General features: G+C 41.4%; 2 protein-coding genes and 1 non-coding gene across 3 annotated transcripts; all 3 read right to left on the reverse strand.

Annotated features, from left to right (window-relative positions):
• Positions 1–1,009: 1,009 nt before the first annotated feature.
• Positions 1,010–20,809, reverse strand: ncapd2 (non-SMC condensin I complex, subunit D2). The gene is made up of 32 exons (XM_069695676.1): positions 20,230–20,809; positions 19,708–19,827; positions 19,547–19,622; positions 19,409–19,467; positions 18,931–19,106; positions 18,716–18,858; positions 18,111–18,238; positions 17,823–17,946; positions 17,531–17,678; positions 16,087–16,284; positions 15,861–15,995; positions 15,683–15,770; positions 14,404–14,611; positions 14,137–14,255; positions 12,794–12,994; positions 12,522–12,696; positions 11,731–11,815; positions 11,377–11,513; positions 9,559–9,691; positions 8,836–8,911; positions 8,517–8,732; positions 8,192–8,349; positions 6,958–7,069; positions 6,717–6,840; positions 6,180–6,335; positions 3,169–3,346; positions 2,999–3,093; positions 2,787–2,867; positions 2,042–2,225; positions 1,765–1,933; positions 1,507–1,626; positions 1,010–1,289 (listed from the first exon to the last, which is right to left on the reverse strand). The coding sequence occupies exons 2-32, from the start codon at positions 19,823–19,825 to the stop codon at positions 1,207–1,209; spliced, it is 4,203 nt and encodes a 1,400-aa protein (XP_069551777.1). The 5' UTR covers positions 19,826–19,827; positions 20,230–20,809; the 3' UTR covers positions 1,010–1,206.
• Positions 15,269–15,623, reverse strand: LOC138619626 (small nucleolar RNA U85). Its single transcript, XR_011310829.1, has one exon. It is a non-coding gene; the product is annotated as a small nucleolar RNA U85 (small nucleolar RNA).
• Positions 20,810–20,939: 130 nt separating the features above from the next.
• On the reverse strand, positions 20,940–25,235 carry ing4 (inhibitor of growth family, member 4). Its single transcript, XM_069695677.1, has 8 exons — positions 25,174–25,235; positions 24,629–24,700; positions 23,876–24,042; positions 23,644–23,758; positions 23,427–23,538; positions 23,157–23,301; positions 21,424–21,485; positions 20,940–21,306 (listed from the first exon to the last, which is right to left on the reverse strand). The coding sequence occupies exons 1-8, from the start codon at positions 25,208–25,210 to the stop codon at positions 21,267–21,269; spliced, it is 750 nt and encodes a 249-aa protein (XP_069551778.1). The 5' UTR covers positions 25,211–25,235; the 3' UTR covers positions 20,940–21,266.
• Between the last annotated feature and the right edge of the window lie 223 nt (positions 25,236–25,458).

A 25,458-nucleotide genomic window follows, 5' to 3' on the forward strand; every position in this document is an offset into this window, starting at 1 on the left:
CTGCTCCCTGTACCCCCTGCCGCCAAATTGCAACACTAGCAGGAGCTGCGTGATCCAACACAGACCTTAAAGTTCAGCAGCCTCTGATTATTTCAAGTAAATAAACCACTGCAATAAGAAATGTTTGTCAGGATGCCGGGCATGCAATCAGTGCTTATTTTCTCTTAAACAGGGCTTACATATGCAGCACGAACAACGCGAATTCATCGCCGCGCAGCTATAAACTGCACATTCATTTAGACTTGCACTTATTTGCCCTCAGATAAAGCCTAACTGCTGGTGCAATCATATTGTTGGCAAGTGTCTTTACGTAACATCAATCACAGAATATGCACCCCTCTCATCTTTTCGGAGAGGACAATGTGTGGGAGAGGGAGTAGGCGAGAAGGAGAGATTAGTGTTGAGGGGAGGAGGAGGAGGGGTGGAAGGGGGGGGGGGGTTAAACTACCATGCATGTGATGTCAGTGAAGAGAGGAGCGCTGGAGGAAAAATAGGCAGGAGAGAGTAGGAGGAGGAGAATGGGAGGCAGTGCAGGGAGACCTACAAAAGAGATTGATTACAGGGGAACCAACTAGGCAACAGCAAATGTGTCAGACAGAGCAAGAAGAAAAAGAAGAAGAAAAAGATTGCAAGTAAACATGCAGCCAAGCTCACTGCTGAGAAATACAACGGAGTGCCTCTCGTCTCAAAGATTATAATCTTAAAGACAAAGGACGCTGTAAGAAAAAAAAGAAGAAAAGTGGGGAAAGTGGAAATGAAGTGGGGAAGCATGTGGGGTAGTAATACTGTCTGAGCAGGCTGTGGCAACTCATGAAACACTGCTGTCCAAACACATTATACAAGCAGACATTCAAAGCTGCTTTAAATAGTGGTATAAATTTACTTGACATAACCCAGCAGACACGCAACCTTCCACACGTTTGTTAGTCAGGAGTTTCTACAGTGAGCATTGAGGCCGATGAGTGACACACTTCAAGCCGAGACAAACAGACAGCCGACAAAGTTCTCATCAAAACCAGAAGCAGGTTTATTAAAAGATATTCGAGGACATTAGATACGTCAGACTAATTTAGTTTGGTGCCAAGTACTAATGTTTTTTGAAAATATACAAAAAAGATTTTTTTTAAAAAGTTAAAAAACAAAATGCGTACAGATAAAAGATTAAAAAGAGACACGGAAACAAGACAAAAACAAGTGAAAAAGAAATCAGTTTCTGAGCCGAGCTCGTCGGGATGTTCGCGAGATGGGCGTCGTCACTTTGGGAGTCTCATTCTCTGTCATTACAGCATCTAAAGAAAAAAGAAAAAACATAAAAACAGGACATTAGAACTTGATGAAGTGGGACATGTCGTTATTTTTACATATATGCTCAAGAGACAGAAACTGTTGTTCAATTCCAGAACAATAACTTGTTTAACTGTCTATATAAGATGTAATTTGAAGAAACCATGAAAGCAGTTCTCTCACTCAATGTAACGCTGACCAAAAGAGGTGGCTCACACTTACCCTCTTCATCCTCCTCTTCATCACTGCTGAAGGTGATCACTGGTTTCTTGGTCTTGCGAGATTTGTGAGGCGTCACAAAACTGTCATCACCACGGCTGGAAACTGAGGGCTTTGCTTGACCTGTAAGAAAATTAAAAACAAAACAAAACAAACACAGAAGAAGAAGAAGAAGAAGAAGAAGAAAAAAAAGTGGATTTTGTCACTAAACCAATGAACAAGTTGTTTATGTTCTTCAAAGTTCAGGCTCCGAGTACTGACCTCTCGTTGTCTTCGCGCGACCTCTGGTGGGCAAAGGTGTACGTGCGACCGTCTTGTCCGTGGATCCTCCTTCTTTTGGATTTTCCTCGTCCATCTCGGGACTTTCTACATTCTCCAGACCCCGTGTGTGAACCGCAGTCAGACGCTTTTCAAACTCATCTACCTGGGCCTGGTGAACAGTTATTAACATGAAAAGATCAAAATAAACCAACATAACCATACTCTTATCCTTTAGAGGATCCACATGTAGTTGAAATGGGAGTATTCCATACAGCACCTTGAACTGTGGTTTGGCCCCACGACGGAGCTTGGCGGTGATGGAGAGCAGAGGCTGGTAGACTCCAGGTTCGGTCAGCTTGTCACTGTAACATTCCCAGCATTCTTGCAGCCTCTTAAAACCACGCTCGCACATGGACAGCAGAGACAGAGACATGGCCAAGTCACACCACTGACGCTCTGTCCTAAAGGAGGGAGGTAAAATGAGAGTCCGAGCGATCAGCGACTAAACCTGATTAGCAACTAGGAAATGCACCGAAATTCTAGACCCTCAACAAAAAAAAGCTCATTACTCAAACATGGCATTGCCCTGACATTTGGATCAAATCTCATTTCCCAGGAACCTCCTCTATCTAAATTCACTTTGCTATTGTGTAATATGAAATGTCCTTCCTCTGAGCACCGGGTATGGATGAAGTATGAGTCAGAGGTTGAAACCGGGCCAGACCCATTGTTCCTATTACATTCCCAAAATATATAGCAAGACCATTTCCATGACAGACTGAGCGAGTACGAGGATGGCAGTGTAGGTGATAGGTGAAGTGAACTGGCTTTAATTGTTTAACTCTCTTGTCAGAGTGAAAACACCCACTAATTACCCACACGACCACCACCGCATCTCAGACAATGAAATACTGTAGGACAGAGTCACAAATAAGCACGGACGCTGTAATAAATTTAAAAAAAAAAAAAAAAGAAAAGAAAAAGATGCAGGTGAGAGGATGAGAAAAAGGAGATGTACTCACTTGGCAGTCCTGAAGCGCTGACACATTTTCTCTACCAGAGACTCGGTCTGTCTTTCTTTGGTGATGTAAGAAAACAGCTGCCTGAAAAAACACAGACAATACAGGGTGCAAATAAATGACTCGCCCAAGGCCAGTAGAGTCCTGCAAAGTATGGACACACCCTCTGTGGACAAAGGCAGTAAATGGAAGAGGACATGGTCAATACAGCTCACTTCATAATGGTGTTGAAGTCCTCCGAGCTCATTCCTCTCTCTGGATCGGACAGGCGGCTGATGATGTCTGGGAGCAGATTGTAGATGGCATTGTCCTGACGGGTGACAGAGGACAGAGTTAAAATCCCGACTAATTATTCAGACAAAAGATTCTGGATCGAGGTGTATACCTTGGTGGCCAGCTCATTGAAGAAGTTCAGGGCCAGGCTGGTGATGTGCGGCACGGGGTCAATTAGCAGCACAGCCACCTCGCTGACTTGACCTTTGACCTTGAGCACATCCTTAAGCACCAACTGAGTAAGAACCGTCACCGCTGTCTGCCTCACTGAAGGCACGTCGTCACTCAGCCTGGAAGTGGAAGAACAATTTTGAATTACTGGCTGGTTGGTTAACTTTTTCAAACTTTGGTAATAAGACAGAGTCCACAGCCGTGCTTGGCTGCTCTCTGAGGCTGTACTTTGTGTTAAATCAACACACTGACTTGCTTAAAATAACATGAACATGTTGATATTTAGCAGGTATAAAGCATATTTATAGTTTCACTTCAGTATGCTAACATATGCTAGTTAGTATTCAACATAATGCTGTGGAGACTGAGGACGTTAATTTTGTAGGTATTTAGTCACTGATTAAAATTGAACCTGATGATGGCGTGAGAGGAAAACCTATTCATAGATCTTCTGACTTTGAGCCATGAACAACACTTGAAATATTTTGGACTATTTCACATTACAAGATTTCAGTATTATCTTTTGTCACTGGTTTGAAGTGAGCAAAACTCTGATTGGTCCGATTGGGAATTCTTGCAACACAATTTTAATGACATTGGAATGAAAATGCGAATGTGAAATGTGGCCCGGCTGTTGTAAATCAGCTGTGAAAGTGTTAAACTCTTAAAATTCCTCTCCTGGCATTGATGAAACCTCCAAAAACTCATCTTTGCTCATCAAAAATACATATTTACAATTTTTTTTTTTTTTTTTTTTAAAGAAAAAGATCCTCCAATACCTTAAAGTGGCTTAGACGCAACTCTACATATTTGCCTTTATTCAGTACACGTGGCTCTATGAATATGCGAATAGCCCCGGCCTCCATCTCCACCCACCCCTTCACCGATTCGCCGCAGCTCGACAATATGGAAAGTCCCGCCCCGCAACTTGACAGGCTTGGTCAGCGTTTTCAGAAATGCTTAGTCATGGTGATGACAGTTAAATCCCCTCACTTAATGTCTTGTAACATATAAAAATGAACACTTTAACAGGATTAAAAATTAGATTTTCACTGGAATAATTAATTCATTAACTTTAATAAAAGATAATAAAGGATGTTTATATTCATGAGGTTAACGTGTTTTGCTTCCCATTGTAGTCATGAATATCTGATGTTGTGGTGAAATACTGAAGATCTAAAATAAAGTTGTTTGGAACTTTAAATGTATTACAAATGACTGAGGGGAACATGGATATCGGTGCCAAATATTACATCTGTCCATTCAATAGCTGCCGAGACATTAAAACAAAGACAAGCACCTCATGTTGGCGCTAAAGGTAAAGTCAGGGGATCACAGTCATTAGGATACATCAAATGGGGACCACAAACGTCTGTACCAATTCATCCCGTAGATGCTGAGATAATTTACTGGTCAAGTGACATTTGACTGGCTGGGAGGTTTCATCCTCGGGGCAACATGAAAGAAAATGCAATGGCAAATCATCCAGTAGCTGTTGATGGCATTTAATTTTGGACCACATTGGAGGGCTGACAGACCAACAATAGACCACTTCGAGAGCCAAATCGCTAGTGTTACTAGAAATGTGAGGGGAGGTGAAAATGACTTGTCACCTGAACATTTGTTATTCTGCAGTTGTAGTCAATTCAGCTTTCTGTAAAGATTTTAAATTAGCCAGAACGTTACTGAAACCAAACAACTGTCACAGCCTCGGCAGAATACAATGGGACTGGACAGGCTGTGGCACAGCAGTCGGATAGCACTCTGAGACCAATTTAGACTTACCCTCACCCAAAACAAAAGAAACTCATTAACCATTTCTCATTTATGCCAGAGAGCAGGACTCCTGGCAGAGGATCAGACACTTGTCCATGGTACTTCCACATGCCAGTGCGGGAGCTTACAACGGCAACGAACAGGGTAATTAATTCTTAATGCGCTTATCAGGAGGCTCCAGCGTTAAGAACAGTGGAGGTGTTGCTGTGTGGGAGGCAATTAGGCACTATGAAATACTTATCAGGTAGAAAACACTGGGGGGGCAAGGACGCATTATAAAAGAACAGCATGCTTTACATGTCCAAACACCTCAATGTGGGCATTATCAACCATTATAATTAAAACCGCTATTCATCAAACAGAGAAACTTCAGTTGTAAATTGGCTGTGGGAAACCAGTGGAACTGTGCATGGGAGAAAATGAGCGAGACTGTTAAGTGTTTTTTTTTCAAAATGAAAGTGTACAAGCGCAAACCTTTGTAGACCTTCTGACTTTGCCTGAAACTATTTCCTCCCGCTCCTTCAGCCGCTCTGTATAATTACAACATACTGGTCATTGGTTCTACTCACAACCCGTAACACACTGGTAATTAAGCTGCTTGTTGTCTAAGGTAGTCTGAGGCGCCACCCAAGTTTACAAGTGGAGTGTGTGTGTGTGTGTGTGTTTCCGAGAGCCGTGAAGTGATGACCTGTTCCCATGGCAACCGCAGGGGTCAGAATACGAGGCACATATCGGCGCTGGCCGACACAGATCATCTCGAAGTTTGTTCCCTCCTCCATTAAAAAGTCGTGATGGGAAAGAGTAAACTTTTCCCATCATGTGGCTCAGTGGAGCGTTGTGACAGCAGCAGCACTTCAGTGGCTCAGAAGAACAACACTGAGATGTCGCGACGGTGCGATACGGATGAAGATGGCTTTAGTGTACAAGCATTAAGGGGGAAAAGTTGTCTGTGGTGAAACGTCATTTACAGTAAACCCACTCCGCTGAGCCATCAGGCATAGATTGTCTCTTATAGGTGGAATAATTTTTTTTTTTTAAAGTACTGATATTATGATAATGCGCATGTAACTTGAAGACAGTGAATTAGTGTGGGGTGGATGACGAGAATAAGCTGCTACTGTAACAAATTAGTTTCACGTTACTGGGCTGTCAAAACAGAATATGTCATTGGATTACCTGGCATAGAGATTCTGTGTCCAGGGCTCCAAAATATTTGGGAAGCGGACAGTGAGATCTCCCAGAGCAATAATGGCGTTGGCCCTGACCACCGGCAGAGCCGAGCGCTCCAACACCGTGAACATGAGACGGATGTTTTCTTCACACACTGATGGGCTGACGAGGGATAGAGAAACCACAGCAGGAAAAGTCATCACGACGGTTAGATTCTCAATTAAGTGGCTGATTGCTTGATTCAAAACATGTCGGAAATTAGAAAGAAAATGTCCATCATAAAAGCTGACATGTACTTTTTTTTCTTTTTTTTTTTACTGCATATTGGACAAAGACAACACGTTTGATATCAAAAGAAGACTGGACATTTTTTTTCTAAATATAGATATATTTAGAAGCTTGAATCGGTGATTTGTCAGCATTTTTTGCTTAATGGTGGACATGAACAATTCATCACTTAATATTTGTGTCAAATGACTAATTGATTCATCAACAAATCACTTCAGTTCTACATGAATGAACATGGGAAAAGCCAATGTTTACCTTATCATCATGTACTGAGAGAGTGCCAGACAGGAAGCCGTGGTGAGCTGAGGGTGGGAATAGCGTCCTGGGGAGCTACAGACTCTCACCAGCAGGGGAAGGAATGCACATAGCAGATTCTCCTCTAAGCAGATAAGAAAGAATAGTCTTTATGTAATGTATAAAAACAATTTTTTTTTAAAATTAATAGTTGGTTTAAAACTTCTTTTTTTTTTTTAGAAGACAAAAGGGTTTTCTTTACCAGCCAGTAATTCTGTCTCGCAAATTTTTCTGATGAGTTCAGCCTCCGTATCCTCAGCAGAAGCACCGATCAGCCCAAGCTCCTCCTCCATAGCGCTCTCATTGGCCACTTGCTTTTGGGAAAACAATTTTTCCAGGTTCACAAAAACAGACAGATCTCGCTCCAAAACATCCCTGGAAAGCCTATGACCTTCGCTATGAGGCAGTCAGACCAGTTTTTGCTCATCATTCAAGTGAAACTATGAGATACATTCTGGACAAAAATTGACCCCAGAAATCTTGAAGCTCTTCAGTAAAGCCATCGCCTAATATGTCAATCAATAAATAAACAGGAAATTGCAGCACAGAAATGCAGATGTAGGTTTGAGGTCATTTAGAAACACTGTCAGCTGTACATCGTTTGTCCACCAGAGAGCACTGACAAATGTACATTTACCTATAAAATGACATTCTAGGTTTCAGTTCAACCTACAAATTTGGTTGCGTCTGTCTCTGTTTCACGCGCTAGCCAAGAGAAAAATGTGAAAAAAATAAAAGGAAAAAACTTTTCCTGGTAATTAATGGAACATTTATTTTCCTGTTTCCTGATGGACGGAACAATTAGGAACCATCACTCATCTGACTGTGTCTCTAAAATAAATCTCATCGAGCCGTCCTGGTGAGTCTGATTTTCAAAAAGCTTTTTGCCACACAGGGTTGTTTTTGCTTGATTCTTAACTTTTAAGTAATATTAAAGAATCTGTAGACAAACTTTGAGAAACAAGCAGCTGACAGGGGACATTGGTTGTTAAAAAAAAAAAAAAAAAAAAAAAAAAGCCTAATGTGACATAGCCAGACTGGTTTTGTGTGACCAACAGTCAACAGTTGAGGAGCTGGTATCATCAGATTTATGTATTTCTTTGCTAAACCCTTCAAAGATGTGACTATGTAGTAGTAGTAGTAGTAGTAACCATCTTGTAGTAGTACTTTCAGCTTTATACTACATGGCATTTCTCAATTGTGTAGTGCATGACCTTTACTTTCTGAATTGATTAAATTAACGTTCGTATTGTTCTACAATCACTGGAGTAACAACTTGGCAACACAGACAGGCTTTTAAAAGTAAAAGAGTTTGTACCAGAAATCATTAATGGCTTTATCTAATTTACTGCCTCATTTCAAGGGCATTGTACACTGTACTGTCTATAACACCTGTGCAGCACGTACAGGTGTTGCCGCCTCGACAGCCTCATTACCTTCGCTTTGGATGGGCCCTTTTCCTTCTCCTCCCTCTCCTCAGTTTCTCCTCTCCTCCTCCGCAGCTCAGCACTCACGCTGCGCTCAAGGTGAGACACCTGCCAGAAAGCCAAGCAGCCACACAGAGCCAACAGCTGGGCCAGACACACACAGCTCACTGCAGGAGAGGAAGACACGTGGACACGCGTGATTAAGAACATGTTTACAAAGCACTGGGACAAGTCATGCAGTGTCAATGTTGACATCTAAATATGTCAACGCCGAGTCACAACAACACCCGAGAACACAGGACTCAGCTTTATAAAGAGGCACAATGGGACTCACCTTGTTCACCTTGCTCGTTGGACTCTTGAGATCCATCTTGCTTTTGGCTGACATCCTTGTTGAGTTCGCCACCTTCAGCAATCTGATCCAGTAAGAGGCGAGCGCTTCGCTGGAGCAGCCGGGAGCACAGCTGGTCAGGGGATTCGGCCAGGAAGTAGATGAGACGCACAGCCTGCTCCATGAAGCTCTGCCAGTAAGGGTCTTCCATCACCACACCTGGAGCAAACACAGACAGAAGCAGTCAGAGGAAGAACCCACAGTTGGTAAAAGCCAAGGCTGAGAAAAATTCTCATCAAAGGGCACATTAGGCTGCATTTACCTTCAGCGACGGCCTGCGTGAGGCAGGTGAAGAGCTGATGGTCCTGAGGGAGTCTGAATGGAGCACCTTTTGATTGCTGGTGGAAACAGTGCAGGGGCATATTAACATTATGCTTAACCCCACAAGCCACAGTTTAGCACAAACAAGGCTCGTAAATTTCAGAAATTGTGATAAAGATTCAGAAAAATAAATTATTATTTGTATTGTTATTAGTAAAAAAAAAAACAGGAAATATGTCATGTTTTATGTGATCAGTTAGACCCCTTATGATCAAATTACTTTTAAACTCCAATAAAAAAAATGCAAATGGCTTTATGTGGTGTCAGGTGGAGTCAGAAGAGGTCAACACAAATCACAGGTGTAGATGACATAAAAATCCTGTGTATTGACTTGTTCGACAGGTGTCTCCAAACATGAAGTTTCACTTTCTGTAGCAGACTTATGACATATGTCGTCAGTTCCATAACATGCTTATTAATTCTCATGAAGTCAGAAAAAGTCATTGAAGTCTGAAGCAGAAGTTTATTTTTAAGCTGTTAAGGAGGCGTCTGGGTCTCCAGGGCAACACAAAGAATACTACAGTTAAATCGCTTGTATCTACTTTATAAGAAAAAGATTTTGGAGCCTGTAACACTGGCCTACTGACATCAACAGGCTCAAGTCAAGGTAACCCTCTGGTCATAAAGAAGTACTGAGAGGCAAACATGGTTTCTCTCTTCTTACCCTGACATGGTCAGTGATGCTGCAGATGGTGATAACGGAGTCTCTGGCCAGAAGGAAGTCCTCCGTCACTTTCTCTCCCAGAGCCACCGAACAAAGAGTGTCCAGATTACTGAGCACCACCTCTCTCTCTGCCCTGTCACATTTACAAAAGAGGCGTAGAGTTTGAGTTTTATAATCCCAAATAATCATGTGATAATGCAAAGTGAAGTAATAACATTGGCCCACACCACACCAAAGCGCTCTGCGCTGGCCTTGGCATTGCTCAGCTGTTGCCCAGATAATGCCTGTAGGAGGACGGGTTACGAGAGGCACATGAGGTTATGAATGCTGCTTATGCTGGATGAAGAGAAGCAGCAGTGTGGGTGGACTGCAGATACTCTCTTTACTCCCTCACTCACGCTTCCCTACAGCAGTGGCAGTCTTTGAGGTAGATTGAGAGGGAACACGCACACAATATATATACATATATATGTGCTGGCAAGGAGCCTAGTTTAAGGCTCATATTCTGACTAATAAGAGCATTTGCTGAATGTCGAGCAGCTGAGGCAGGACCAAAATGTAAGAAGTGTTATTATGCAGTGAGAAATAGCACTGATGCCCCCTCCCCCCAGTCAACTCAACTTTAACTCAACAAAAAAAGCTTCTTCTTTTTTCTGCCAGTAGATGTAACTGGGTGCTGCTTATTTGAATATAAAGTATTTGTTCTGAGTGAAAATAAAACTTGATTTTACACTCCAGTTACCATCTGCGCTAAAATGCAGTAGGAATGAAAACTTTTACACCCTGATTGTCTGATCCTGTCAGTTTTTCAAATTCACCTCACAATAAAAATAAACAAAAATAAAAATTATTGGAAATATCCATGTGCATCTACTGTATTTGTATCACTTCAACATTACTGACTACTTCCATCTGATTGAACATGATGCTAAGTGCAAACTACAGTCAGTAAAACTGTTCACGACTCTGACCGTGGTGCAGTTTCATCCAGGAGTAGAAGCAAAGTATTTTTACACCATAGGCCGTCAGCACCAATATCAATGGGAGTATAATGACATGATGGCTAACGGTAGCCAAATATGAAAACAGTTTATCCAAATGGAGGTGAGAACGGGCTTCTGTTTTGCAGAAACATCATGACTCGGTATTATATTTGCCATGTGCCTCAACAGCGTTCCAGTTCAATCTGTTTGCACCCGTCTTTCCCTCGTCCACAGCAAACAAGTCAAGTATGCGCAGCTCCTGCAACCACTACATTAACAGAAACAGAGTTGTGTATGTCGCCTTTTACAAACTTGGATAATTGGGCACAATATTCTACAGCCAGTAATTATTTTGCAACAACTTGGGGTATTTGTTTTTGTTGCCATCCCCACCTACTCTACTGCACCCTGCGGTGCGAGCAAAATGAGATCAGATCAGATCACAGCGTGGACAGAATGAGAATGTGAGTAAACACCGAGCTGTGACGGGACTGAGTGTGTATAGATATAAATCAAAAACAACAGGAGCATATCAAGACTTTGTGTCGCTCAGATGATTCACCGCAACAGCTGACTTCTGTATTTGCTTACCTTAAACGCAAAACAGTAATGCATACATGCAATATGCCCACTTATCCAACCACATACTCAAAGAGTACAGTAAGTATGGCTGAGACACTTTGGGATGCTCCTATAGTGTAAGAAATTATACCAAAACTATATGCTGGTCAAAAGCACCTGCACCTTAACGAGTAAACTTTCATAAAAGCTTTTCGTCCTTGTGACATGAGCAGTTTGCTTCATTGGAACGTAGTGAAAGTGGTCTGTCTCTTACCGTGCCGCCATGCCCAGCAGCAACACTGCAGCTCGCTTGTGTAAGCCAGAGGTTTCTCGTTTGCCGGTAAATCTCTCCCACAAGACCTGAACTACGTTGGACTGGAGGTTGCTTCCACTGCTGAAGAACTCCTGCACCTACAGAGACATGTTTGTATGGTTAGATCCCTTTATGCTTATGTGTAGTGTATGCATAGAATGTAGATTTAATATACGTCAGCACAACATACCCTTCAGTACACGTTTCATTGTTACAAACGAGCCTTTGCATTTCAACATTATGCAAAGTTGTGTTTCTATAATTGACCGTCATACGCAGAACTGAGTCAATGAGAGTAGCAACAGGGTCACTCACAATTTCCTCAAGACACTGGATTGTTCCCAGAGACGCGTCCACCATCAGCTCGGAGAGATTGTCGACAAGCGTCTGGGCTTTTATCCTAATAAAAGATTAGACAGAAGCTTGTTTTTTGGTTGTATTTATTTTTTTTCTTAAATTCTGCTAGAATCACAATACAGTATTTAACAGTAATTGCCCAGTTTTCATTATCTATACAAAAAAATATCCCAAACAAGGAAACCAGATAATTCTATGAGATTTCCAGATGGACTGAAAGGTAAATGGGATATTGCTTTCATTATTAATGTTACCCAGCAAATCAGACAGTCTAAAATTACTGGAATCCTCACAAAAGAAATTCCAGTAAAACGATAGAATGTTCATGATTTGACCAGATTTCCCATAAACCCCACCTCTTCCAGGTTTGCCGTTTCTTCTTGGTCAACCATCAAGCGGTTTGTTTTGATGATGAGAGGAGAGTTTGAACAGGTTTACTAACTGCAAGATGAACATTTCCTGGAGGGACTGATTATAATAAAATAAATGTATAACTGGATAAAATCCCCCCCAAACTAATATCAGCTGTATCTTAGTCCACCAAGGATATAAACAAGATGAGTTGTTTATACGAGGGTTGATCAATAAATTCGGATGCTACTGCTCGTGCATGGAGCAGGAGAAAGATATAATCCGAATAAGTGACTGGTACAAATTTCGCGGCTTGATCACCATCTGTTCCCGAGTTACACCCGCTTTTGTTAGCAGTGGATCAAATTGTCTAGTATGCATGACGTAGTTTTACAGACCTGATGGTGTCTCCCTGAGGGTTCAGATACAGGCGCCTGTAGGCCTGAACAACAGCGTCTTTAATGGCAGCATCAGTTGACCAGACCAGGGGCAACATCTTCCTCACTCCGCTCACAGAGTTAGCGACACTGAACTCGCACACAGTCACACAGAACTGTACAGCCTCCTGGACAACTAAAAACACAAAACACACCCGTGGTAGACTGTACAAATGTTCTCATCTCATTACCAAATAAAGTCATACACCTTACTGAAATGTACGAGAGTCTACCTGAAGTCGTTTTCCAGTACAGCATGGCGTTGATGACAGAGATCGCTCTCTCCACTTGTAAGGCAAACGTTTCTGTGTCTTTCAAGTACTGCACCAACATCTCCTGCTTCTTCAGCTCACCATCCTCCCCTTCTTTCTCTCCCTCTTTTTGTGGAGTTGGTGGTAAATTCTGGCTGAGCTCAGAGGTGTCCTCATCAGAGCCTGAAGAAAATATGAGAGATTGTATACTATAAAACGATGTTCCATTGGAAAAAGAACAAAACACATATTTTCATTGCTGCTCGATTACTCAACAGTTCCTGAAGCATCTGCACAGTAATTCAGTTAAAAATCTGTTCCATTTCTTGTAGGCCTTTTAATGTGTTGACGGGTAAGCCATCAAACTCTAAATTCTCTTTGGGGTGGGGTCTCACAGCATCAGAGAATATACATCTGCAGACAACTAGAGCAGCTAATTGGCAGGAACAATAACATTTCTAGTCTATAAGAATCAGTACTTCAAGCAGCAGTGAGCAGTTATACAAAAAAAAGGTATACATCCATTAGAAATGTTTACTTAAAGGGACATCATGATAGTAAAATGATGAATTGTGCACACCACATAGCTGCAAAATCCTTGGTTGAATTCTAGCTGGGTGTCTGCCAGATTCTCTCTCTCTCTCTCTCTCTCCTGACTAATAAAGAAAGAAATGGCAGCAAATAGTCATGTCCCCAAAATAAACGTAATTTTCAACTCAATAACACTGGGTGCCGGCTTTCAATCTAGATTGGAGGGGGAAAAAAAACCTTCACATGTAAATGAGGACGGTCAGCTGACACATTATAATATATCAATATTACGAAAGTAAGTGCACTTTACGTTTGGATTTGTAATTGGATGAACTGCCAGTAACTCGACACACACACAGACACGTCACAGTTCCCATACTTTGGTATGAAAAAAAGAAAGAAAACATATTCATCCATTGATTTGAAACAAATGACTAATTTATTTATGATAAAAAAAAATTCAGTCGAGACAGAACATTGTGAACTGCAGCATAGTGTTAGTGGAGGCTATGCGTCATATTTCATCAACTAGTGCTTTGAAATATATCAATATAACAGCAGGTTTTAGAAGTGCAGTGTTTTAGTGCTGTAAAACACATCTTTAACCTACCCTCTGGTAAAGGCAAATATTAAGAGACACATTCATATTAATGAAAAATTATGTGAAATGAATTTCTTCAAATGAAAAAGGAAACTGAATCTTAAATTTGTTCAATCTTGCTTAAGTGTCACAGCAGAGAGCCTTTTGACGGCCATGTCTTGATGAAAGTGTATTAAGTGGACTGAGCTTTTACCTTTGAAAATCAGAGCCAGTGTGTCCATTAGAGTCTCGGGGGTGAGAGTGAACAGAGCAGCAAACATCTCAGATTCTGGGAAGCAGCTGTGAGCTCGTATACAAAGCTTGACAGCGTTCCTGTTGGGGGGGGGGGGGGGACGACGACACAAAAGAAACTCGCATATCAAACTGTTGGTTAATTGACAGTATGGGAGAAAAAGAAAATCCTTTGGATAGTGACACTACGTCAGGTTTTACCCACACCTCCACTGGTGACTAGCTTCACCTGTATTTATTGACGCGGAGGTACTGAGCTATCTTCACTGCAGTTGCTCTGTCGTCTTCTGCCTCCTTTTCTTCCTCCACCTCACCCTCTTCCTCGTCCTCCTGCTGGTCCTTCTCTACTTCAGTTGCGGGTTGCAGTTCTGTCCTGACGGTGACGAGGAGCTCGGGCTCCATGGCTGACCACAGCTCAGATGCTTTAATCACTGCCACTGCCGGGAGGGAAAGGAACAAATATAGTCAATGATAATGACTTGGGTCAGAACGACAATGAACGTCAATTGGACCAAAGTAACAAAAGAGTTTTTTTTTTTTTTTAAAGTTTTCAGTAGGACAAAATGGTAAATGGTTGATCAGATTTAAAAATCTAAATGTAATAACTGAGCTCTGGAGCACCACCACTGGATCCAAATTAGTTTTAATCTTTTTCCTGGGGTGACACTGTACTCTCACTTTTATTAGATATTTGAACTGCTGTCCATTTTAAAGAAAATGAAGAACACAAATTAAAGTATTTCTGGCAGTGTTTTTCACTGACCACCTTGAAAAATACATTTTAGAAAAATTTTGCTCAGAGGTTTATTCATTAGTTTGTGGAAAAAACAACTAACAAATAATAATGCTTACATGCCATTATAAATTTTTATCCAATCCTAATTAAATAACCAATTACAATACTGAGTCTTTTAGAGAAATATTTTCGCACAGATCTACTGTTACGTTTGATTAAAATAATTTTGAAACTCAAAAAATGAACATTTTGGCACTAAATAACAATGCAACAGTTTAATAAACTGCATTACATAGTTTGAAAGTGACATGCGTAAGCTTGGAGCTGGCATGCAGAGTTTGAGTGACTGTTTGAACTTGGCCCTCAGATTACCAAAGAAAAAGCTCATGGCCGACTGAACAGTAGCGAGAGCTGGGTGAACTCCTTGCCTTTGTCACACACACACACACACACACACACACACACACACACACACACACACACACACACACACACACACACACACACACAACACGCACTGTCAGCATCATCCCAGCAATTACTCCGCTGTGACTGTAGAGGAATAATTTAGGTTGAGCCAAGTCACTGTAGGCAGACCCTTACAGCAGAGCAGGAAGCCTCCTCTGCTCTGCCAAGATTACCTGCCAGTCAAGACAAGAAGAACCCAGTTCTCGTTCAGTGTGCTCGCATTCGCCTTGGTCTCATCACTGGGCAATATGTGAACAGGTCATGAACAAAACTAAACTGAAACTAATCAAAGGGATGCGTTTACCAGGCGCTCTTCCCTCCAGTTTCTCTTTCAGTTCTCTGAGTTTGGCCATCTCTTTCTCCAGCGGCTTCTTCAGATCTGCACTGCTCAACTGAAAGACACGAGAACAAGACTCAGGGCTATTGTGAAACCTAAAAAACACCTGCTGCTTTTCAGTCTGAATTAGGGTTGTTTATGTTACCTTGCAGCTATAAGGATTGTGTGCTATGAAAGCTGCCAACAGCTGAATGGCGCTCTTCACTGCATTTATAGATTTGTCCATCAGCCGTCCCACAGCGAGCTCCATCACCTCACTGTACCTGCACAGGGGCAGCGCCTGAACACAGACAGCTTTTATCACCAAAAGGGACTTTAATGTCATGGTTTAAAAAAAACAAAAAAACATCAACCTTCAAAAGAACACATACTTTGCTGTTGACGATACGCGTGTAGAACTGCAACACGCGCGCTCTCACGTGGGAGTGCGTGTCGTGCAGATGTTCCTGCAGCGTGTCAAAGAAGCGGTCGCGGTCGGCTTTGCCAGACTCATCTAGCCCATCACCACACAGGACCCGCACGAGGATCTCTCCCAGCACCTCACACACAGCTACACGCATTGTGTGGCTCTGGAGAAAAAAGGTTGGGAAAAGAGGATATTATATATATTTACATATATAATTACATTTTGGTCTCTACAACTGCTTCAGAAAACAAAACAAAGAAAACTGAGTAATAAGTCTGCCCTCAGATTACCAAAGACAAAACTCATCGCTCACTGAATAGCAACGAGAGCTGGGTGAACTCCTTGCCTTTGTCACACACACACACACACACACACACACACACACACACACACACACACACACACACACACACACACACACACACACACACACACACACTGTCAGCATCATCCCATCAATTACTCCACTGTGACTGTAGAGGAATAATTTGGGTTGAGCCAAGTCACTGTAGGCAGACCCTTACAGCAGAGCAGGAAGCCTCCTCTGCTCTGCCAAGATTACCTGCCAGTCAAGACAAGAAGAACTCAACTCTCATTCAGTGAGCTCGTATTCGCCTTGGTCTCATCACTGGGCAATATGTGAATGAAATGGGAAGAAAAACATGTCAGCCAAGTTGTTTCAAAAATTATTTTGGAAGAATAACCGTTTGTCTTTGCTAAAACCATTTTCTTTCAGTTTCTTGTGTCCAGAAGGTAGTTTACTTTGGCTCTTCAATTCCTAAATGAAGAATGGGGTGCTGCCATAACACGACATGTAAGTAACAATTTGCACTTCAGCAAGACAGCTGGAGCAAACGCAAATGAAAGAGCTTGTCAGGTGTTCATTCTTGAAACAAACTCAAAACATGTACTTGTTCTTTGAGCAACGTAAGCACAAAGTAAAATTTAATGGGGTGCTGTAAAGTCCCTGCTCCTGTCTGAAAAATGGATCCAGCGGTGTTACATTGAGGCACTTTGCTTTAGCAGAGAACAATGTGAACAATAAAAAGAAGCCTGCTTGTTCTGCTCCCCACATTGCTGCACTTTTTGTGCACAACCCACTTTCATGATGGTGCCTTGACAACTGTAAAAGAAATTTATGGACGTAATAGATCAGTGCTCAGTCCATCCTAGACCTCTGAGCAAGCATGCATGCTCACATAAGGACATTTATTTTTATGAGCAGCCCTGTTGCTAACACACAGAGGCTGCCATAGTGACGAGTCATTAATATTAATAATTTACATGATCACATAGCGCACATAATAATAATAATTCTTAATAATCAATATGGCAGCAAGCTTCTACTGATTTAATAGTTTTCCTCCTCAGGAGCTGAAAATCAGTAATTCACTGTTCAGTATCCGTACCTCTCCTTCCAGGTGTGTGATGAGGACACTAATGTTGGGGATCATTAATTCAGGCACCATGGAACTGAGTTCTGAGAGAAAGGAAGCAAATGCTTTGACCCCCGACCCCTCTCTCGCAAGCTCCTCGTTTGACTTTTGACCAATCTCCCTGAGGGAAGGGGAAAAAAATTAAAGCACATGAATTTCTAGCCGGACACAGCCATTTTCTGTCAATGAATTAGATTTCCACAAGCTGATTCACTAAGGACATTGCCTGTTGGAAACTTAATATACACACAAATCCTGTACTGACCTTATAACTTCTCCTATGATAGCTCTGACTCCGTATTCTGTGCTCCACACAGACACAGCCTGCGCAAACACGGACGACAACTGCTCGAAGTGTTGCAACAATTGGATCACTTTTACACTGGCACCTGCAAGAGTAAAGAGAGTACACTAAATGAAAACTGATGTACAAATCGGCTACGTCTGGTCAGCTATCGTATGCTGTTTTTGCCATTTGTAAAACTGACAACTTTAATTTACTCCTTCATTAACAAAGCCTTTTCACAAGGCTGCATATGACTGAGAGACTTACCCAGGAGGTGATTGTACTTCTTGATCAGCAACCCTAGAAGGTGAATTATACAATCTCTGGTGGGTTTGCTCTTCACATGGCTGATGGTTGGATTCTCAAGTAGCTTGTAGCAGCAGCAGGTCACACAGCTAAGTAGACAAGGATATACAATTAAAGGTTTGTTCATACTGGGGTGCGATAAAGCCTGGATGGAAAGCAACCTGAAGCCCAGCTCAAGCGACATTTAAGGTTCTGTGTTATCAAAACTAACAAGCATTGTGCGTGATATTCATCTAAAAGCTGAGATATTGACACGAGTTCTAAACTATCACATAAATGTCTTCTGAGAATATATTCACTGAATATCATCTCTAAAATGTGTGCATTTTTCAGTGGGAACATTAAATGAATTAAATTGGATAATTTAACTTCATTAGGTTTGGTGTGACATTAGTAATGAAGAAGCAAGCTCATTTTTACATAAGCTCCAATTAAGCCTACAGTGTTATCAATGATGGGAAGAGATCTGGAGAAGAAAGTGGAAAATGACACCAACTAACTGAATTAAAACAGCTACTGTAAAACAATACTGCCCTCTCGCCCTTCACTCCCCAGACATGATGTACCCGATGAACTCCTCCTCCACCAAGGAGAGGCTCCAGAGGGAACGGATATCCAGCTGGAGGAGATGGACAAGGGCCTGCAGCACATTCTCTCTCTCCGAGTCCCATTGTAACAGTCCTTCACCAGCTTTGGCTTTTTTACCACCCTGAACAACACGGATAAAACCTGGTCAGTTCAGTTAAGCTTCACTGATGAACTGTAAAAAGCTAGGTCATACCTTCCCGTGCGCTGTGACAATATTCTGTCTGTAGGATTCACTCTCGAGGTTCTCTGTGAGCTTGCAGAGCAGGAAGATGCTCATTTTAACAGCATTAAGGTTCTCTTTGCGCTCTGCAGCTGAGAGGGAGGTGGAGACGAGGAGTGCTGGCAGGGAAACAGCCAGGCCACTCACCACTGAAAGGGAAAAAAGCCAGATAATATAGTGTATAGTGAATCATGATATTTTTTGACAAAATACCTCAATCTCGCAAAGAGATGAGTATTGGTGCTTTCAAAAAATATTTACACAATGAGTTTTTTTTGACAAATAGTTAAGTAAATTGTATTGCTATACTTTAAAACCAGAAAAATAACACCAATGCCATGTCACAATAGTATGATATCCTAAACAAAATGATATATTATCGATATGTTTCCCCATCACTAACCCCACTAAGGTTGTCAATTTAAAAATAAAAATACCAAAAAGCACTAACCTTGTACTAGTAATTCCAGAGTATCTTCTTTTACACCCAGCTCCACTGAGTTGTAGTGTCTTAAAAAGAAGACGACATTAGTTTCGTACAGTTATCAGTGGCAATAACTCGTGCAAACTTCACAAGATCAATACTTACTGCAGCACACTGTAGCCCGTGTCAAAGTGCTCCAATATACACAAAGCCCCCTGGCTTCTCAATGCCGACTTGAATCCTGCGTGAAAAGTCACAAGCATCGAGTCACATCAGCCCACGTGAAAACAAAAGAGCAGCTCCAGAACTCGTGCTCGTTTACTTACTGCTAAGAAAGGCCGGCAGCTGTTTTGGAGAGACCACATCCTGAACGACGTACTGGTTAATGCCACCAGTCTTTACCAGGTCCCCCACGCACACAGGCACAAAAAAGTCCCACGACATACCTGCGTCAGGGAAAAGATTAGTTTATTTCCAACATCAGGAAAGGTAGCTACTCGGCTCGCACTATAATGACTGCAACATGAGCCTTACAGATCATCGTACCACAAAAAGTTTATATTTTAGCTCGTAACTGGTAAGCAAGAGTGCACAGGTCTCATCCCTAACCTGCTAACTCGTGCTTCCCCCTATGACTGACTTTTAAATACTGAATTAATCTTCCTATTAACCAACAGTGAGACGTCGTCGTCGTTGTTCTGAATTAGGATATCACAGTAGTTAGCAGGCTAACTAGCAGAGCTAGCTGTCCCTGCTAATTAGATCAGTTGCTGCGTTATTGTTTAAAGAAAACAGTTGCAGCAAGGCTAAAACTATCGACTGTTTCAAAACACAACCATGAATCTCACCTGCAGTTACCGCGGTCTCGTTAGCCACAATTTGGCCCTCGGGAGATTGAAGTGTCGTCTGCTCTCTTCAGTTTGCAAACGGTCTGAAGCCCCAGGTTTTCAAATTTGTTTGGACATGGCGCCAAACCGACGAAACCCTGACGTCACAAACGTAACGTCGTTACCAGGTCGTGTCGGCCTAACACCACCGCCTGCTGGACAATCGTGAACACTGCAGCACAAAGTCAGAGCTGCCAGGGAAAACAAATGATGATTAAAATGACACATTTTAATGAAAACCGCAGAGACAAAGGACCACACAGGAAAGGATTTTTTTTTTTGAGGTAGTAGCTGTATTCAAATGATTGACAACACAATCACCCCCTCTCCCCTGTACCAATGTTTCAGCTACAGAAATGACAATACTTTTCAAGAAATGTCTTACTTTCTATGCAGCACTCAATCAAATGTTAAAATGAAATGGTTCAACTCACTACCACAGATGACTAATACTGTCAGGGTGCAGCATTTGTCTTCATATTCATATTTGCCCTCTTGTTATACTTAGAAAATAAAAACTAGTGTTCCAAGGCTAAGCACAAGAAACTAACCATACAACAAAGCATAAAATCATCCATGGCCTGTTTTCAGGGAAAATACTCACTATTTTGCAGTTGTACATGTGAATACGGTATAGAGTATCACTGAAACTTAAATTTTCAAATCAATGGGGGCAGTTGTAGTGTTTATTATTCACTGCAAACAAAATGTAAAAAAAAAATAAGTCACAATAAGAGCACCAAAAGTAACTGAGGAAATCAAAATTGATGTTAACGGTTTAAAAAAACAAAAAAACAAATCAAAATTTAAATACATTTGTAACCACTTGGCTCCTTCACACACACTGAATCAGACCAAGGCAAATACATAAACAAAAAAAAAGCACCAAATGTTAAGGAAGATGAGAAACAAAAAGTTCTAGTAACTAATGAAGAAATATTTTTCTCATTTTCCATTAGATCAGTGTCCGTGTTTTGTTCCAGGATCACCAGGTGGTTTTATTTTCTCTTTCTGTCCTGAGAGCATCGTGGACAGTACCTGCATAGCAGAAATTTCAAAATGAAGTGGTTAGGGTGTTGGGTAACAATTCACACTTTTATTGTGCGCATTGATGAGAGCACATTACAGTCTCAATTTCAGTTCAGAGTTTTTTACCATTTGCCTCTTGGTTTGGTTGTCAGGCCCACACATGCAAAATGGAACCACTCAATGGAGCACTGGGGAAAAAACAAAAACAGATAAAATGCTGTTAAGTGTTGTCCAAATGGAGCACTTAGCCCAGGCAAAACCACACTTTTCAAAACACACAACCAAGAACGATCTGCTTATTGATATTCAGAGGACGTCAGCTGAGTAGGCAGTCTTACAATGCGTCCCCAGGACGCATTGCGTTTCCACTGGTAAACGAATGTGGCCACATCCGTGCCGGCCGCCTCCAAATGCGGCCTGAACAAATTGGATCTCAGTGCGTCCTGAGTGCGTTTCCACCTGAACTTTTGATGGCCACTTGTGATCGATTCTGACGAGGCTGAATATGTCTGGAATTATGTAGCTAAAGGAAAACAGGGTCAAATAGAGCCATCACATGTGGCATCAGCTGATAAATCACTCTGTCTGACATCTGTGACCTTCTCCACAGAGGATGAAGCACGAGACTGCAGGACTCATAAGCTTCTAAATTTGTGGTTAGCATTTAGGATATAAATGTGAGGGAGTGAGTTTACATATACTGAATGTACTATGAAGGGTTATTGACATATAACATAATTTCAAATTCTACTTTTTTATTATTTACCGTATTTAATCTTCTCAATTTCAGCCCTGAACCATAAAATTATACAGTGGTGCCCTTTGTGATATGTGAATGGTATTTATTGTTATTCAAAAACCTAAACTCATTACATTACTTAGATAGGTCATTCACAGACCCAGTGTAAGTAATAGATTTTATGAAAGGGCCTGTTATCACACTATATACTCACTCCAAAATGCAACATTTCCTCCTTTTTTAACATGGTATTATGTTGCTGAGGAATCTTACATTTGATAATAGTTAGAACTTAAATACTCCAGTTAAGTACCATTATATGCATGCATTTCTGACCAGCAGTGGGGAAAACAGCCACATGGTACAATACTACATAGAAAACAATTTCTCAGACAACACTCTGGTTTTGTCTTTAGTACATAATTGTTATTTGTATTTTTAAAAAATGTGTGTTTTTATGTAGTTTTGTCCTTACTTGGGTCTGTAAGGAGCACCATGTTGTCTGTCTCGCATAGCCATCTCCACCATGCTGTCCCAGTGCAGAAGAATAGTGAAGCTGCACCCAATTATCATAGGGGGAAAAAACGCTCTGGGTTGTTTTTATGACTGTAAACCAGAATGCAGCAATGGTCCCCTCACAAACTAGAGTTGGGGGAAACATTTTCACGTGGGGAAGCAAGCCTTGGCATTAAAATGGCTAAATCCTGTAAAAGGCTTACAGAACGCGGCAGGCCTGCCTTATTGCATAATTCAAATCTTTGTTGTTGTTTCCTGTTGCAATGGAGATTTTGAAAATAGTAACATGAAAATAGTAACATGAAAATAGCGGAGGGGGAGGAGAATATGGCCTGTAATAGTCGGACATGGCAGGTTTATACCAAAATTCTACATCTGGTCAGTCAAACTAGTCAAATATGAGCTCTTTCTTTTCTTGTCTTGTCTGTAGTTTTTTTTAATTCCCCAACAATCAACAGCTGTCTCCTCTACAAAAAGCTCAAACTCCTATTCTGATTTCTCTGTAAGTGCACTGGATGAAAGTCACAAATGATCCTCAACATTAAAGTGACCGTTAGTGCCAATTATATATGACCTGTGACTGAGATCATTAAACAGAACTCACGTCGGTGTTATCACAGCCGATCATCTCGCCGTACGAGACCTGATGACACAGACAGTAGGTGGGTTCGTTGGGGTCCACCGGCATGTCCAGCACATCAGATGGGTGCACATTCCCAAAGTTGGAGGAAGGGCTGTTGAATTCTCCTCTGATGATTGGAAAAAATATTGTAAGTGAGAATGAGAGTATGATTCGAATGCTACCGAAAAAATAAATAAAATACACAGTTAAACACAGGACCACCACAAGTTGGAAAATAAATACAAAGCGTACGGCTGAAGGAGCTTGACTTTCTTCTGTGCACTCTTAGGGCTGCCATCTTCATCTGAACTCTTCACTTTAGACCTTGTTTTAGCTATCTTCTTTTCCTTTTGTCTAGAGTCTCCTGGAATCACAAAAACACTGAAGTAAGTATATATTTACTAAATTGACCAAGTCATCAACACAAAAATTTAAAAAAATACGCAGAACAAATACAGCGTACACGCACCTTTCTTCCCCTTACTAGAGGTGGAATCGTAGTCCGTGCTTTCGATCTGCTTTTCCTTCAGGTCAGCCTCAAACCGAGCCAGGTCTGTGTCCAGACGTCTGATGTGTTTGTCAACCTGCACAAAATGAATCATCAGCTGACTTACCTTGGTTCACAGTTTGTGTTCAATCAGCACAGTGCATCTATCTAACAGAGGTCTTTAAAACAACAGGTTTATTGTTACGATACCAACCATTTCATAGGTCTGCATGGCCAGCTGCACCTTATCATCTCCAAACTCTTTGCATTTACTGTATGACTGCTGAATCTGCCTCAGTATGGACAGCTTTTGCTCGGAGGACAGAGTGCGGGCGTTGGCTGTGTATTCTTTAGCCAGAGAGTCTATCTGTCCTTTTAGATCTATAAGAGAGAGACACTGAGAAAAAACTCTAGACAGAGAAAAACCTCGAAACAAAATTGCAATGGAAACTTCTTTGTTTAACAAGCATCAACAAACATTTTATTTATGGCTATAAACAGCACGTACGTGACAGCAACACAAGAAATAGCTAGGACGCTGGCTGGTATATGAATTCATACACTATTCACAACTGACAAAAGTCAATTAACAGCATAAGACTATGAGAAGTGTTTACAGATAGTTATGGAGTTTGATGCACTGGTATCATATTATAGATCAGTGGCAGAAAATGAAATAAGCCTATTCGTGACTCCTCATCGCAGGCTGTGACACAACCAGTGTCCACAGTAAAATAAATTATTTTAAAGTCAAGATTTTCAGCAGTCTAAAGAATTATAAATAAAAAAAATGGCAAAATAAAAAAATATAAACAAACATTGAATTGATTTTCTTGTGGCTTGCCTCACCACCAGGTTGTGAATCCCTACACAACTTATACTATTTAAAGAGGAGATACAAAAGCGGCGTGGTGTGTCTGTTTTCACATTAAGTCAGCATTGAAATTCAAGAGTTCACAGATCTCACCCTCTGTGCGCTGATCTAGATCCCTCATCAAATTGAAATTCCTCTGCAGCTCAAAAGGCAAGTTTTCTATGCCTGGTGTGGTATAGGGAGGGGCAACAAAGGGTTTAATTGAAATATCAGCGAGATCAACATGAAACAACAATACAACAACAACAATAACACAAGAATAGTGGTTAGCTTAAGCTCATGCTACGGGGCTGCTATTAACGTTACCGTTTGAATTAACATTCACGGGTATCGCAGTAAACGACAAGTGATTCAAAGACAACACACATTGCCTGTTAATATTTAAGTATGTGACCACGGGTAATACAGTAAGTTGTGTTGTGCGATTTCAAACAGCATCATTTCTTTGCTTCAATGCGATGTGGTATTCCAGCAAATAGACTGAGCCTGTAGCCGCTGATCGTTAGGAAACGGTTGGGGCACACTCTTCCGCATAAATGCAGGCCAGGGCCAATTTTACACAAGTAAACGCAAAGCATTCAAAGACTAGGTAGGGTGGAATATTTTCCAACGCGTTAGAAGCAGGATAAATGTCTTACTGTCCAAATAATGCTCCAAATACATCCCCGCCGCCATCTTGGAAAATGTAAACAACACAGCTTCCGGTCCGAAATGGAGCAATCTGATTGGTTGTTTCCTGACAACACCGCAGGAGGACTTTCCAGCACAAGCTGCCATCCAAAGGGTCTTTCAGGTGTCATTTAAGTAATCAGCACTAGCAGGCACGTGAAACGATATCTGCAACGCATTAATGACCGGTCAAAACTTTCATTTAAGATATGCATCAAAATCAGTTCAGATGAAAAGAAAAAAAAAAAGAAGCT

Source organism: Brachyistius frenatus, unplaced genomic scaffold (assembly GCF_029030835.1).
Source record: "Brachyistius frenatus isolate BFR_SWC_R1_liver_20210118 unplaced genomic scaffold, ASM2903083v1 Contig_20, whole genome shotgun sequence".
Taxonomy (NCBI): domain Eukaryota; kingdom Metazoa; phylum Chordata; class Actinopteri; family Embiotocidae; genus Brachyistius; species Brachyistius frenatus.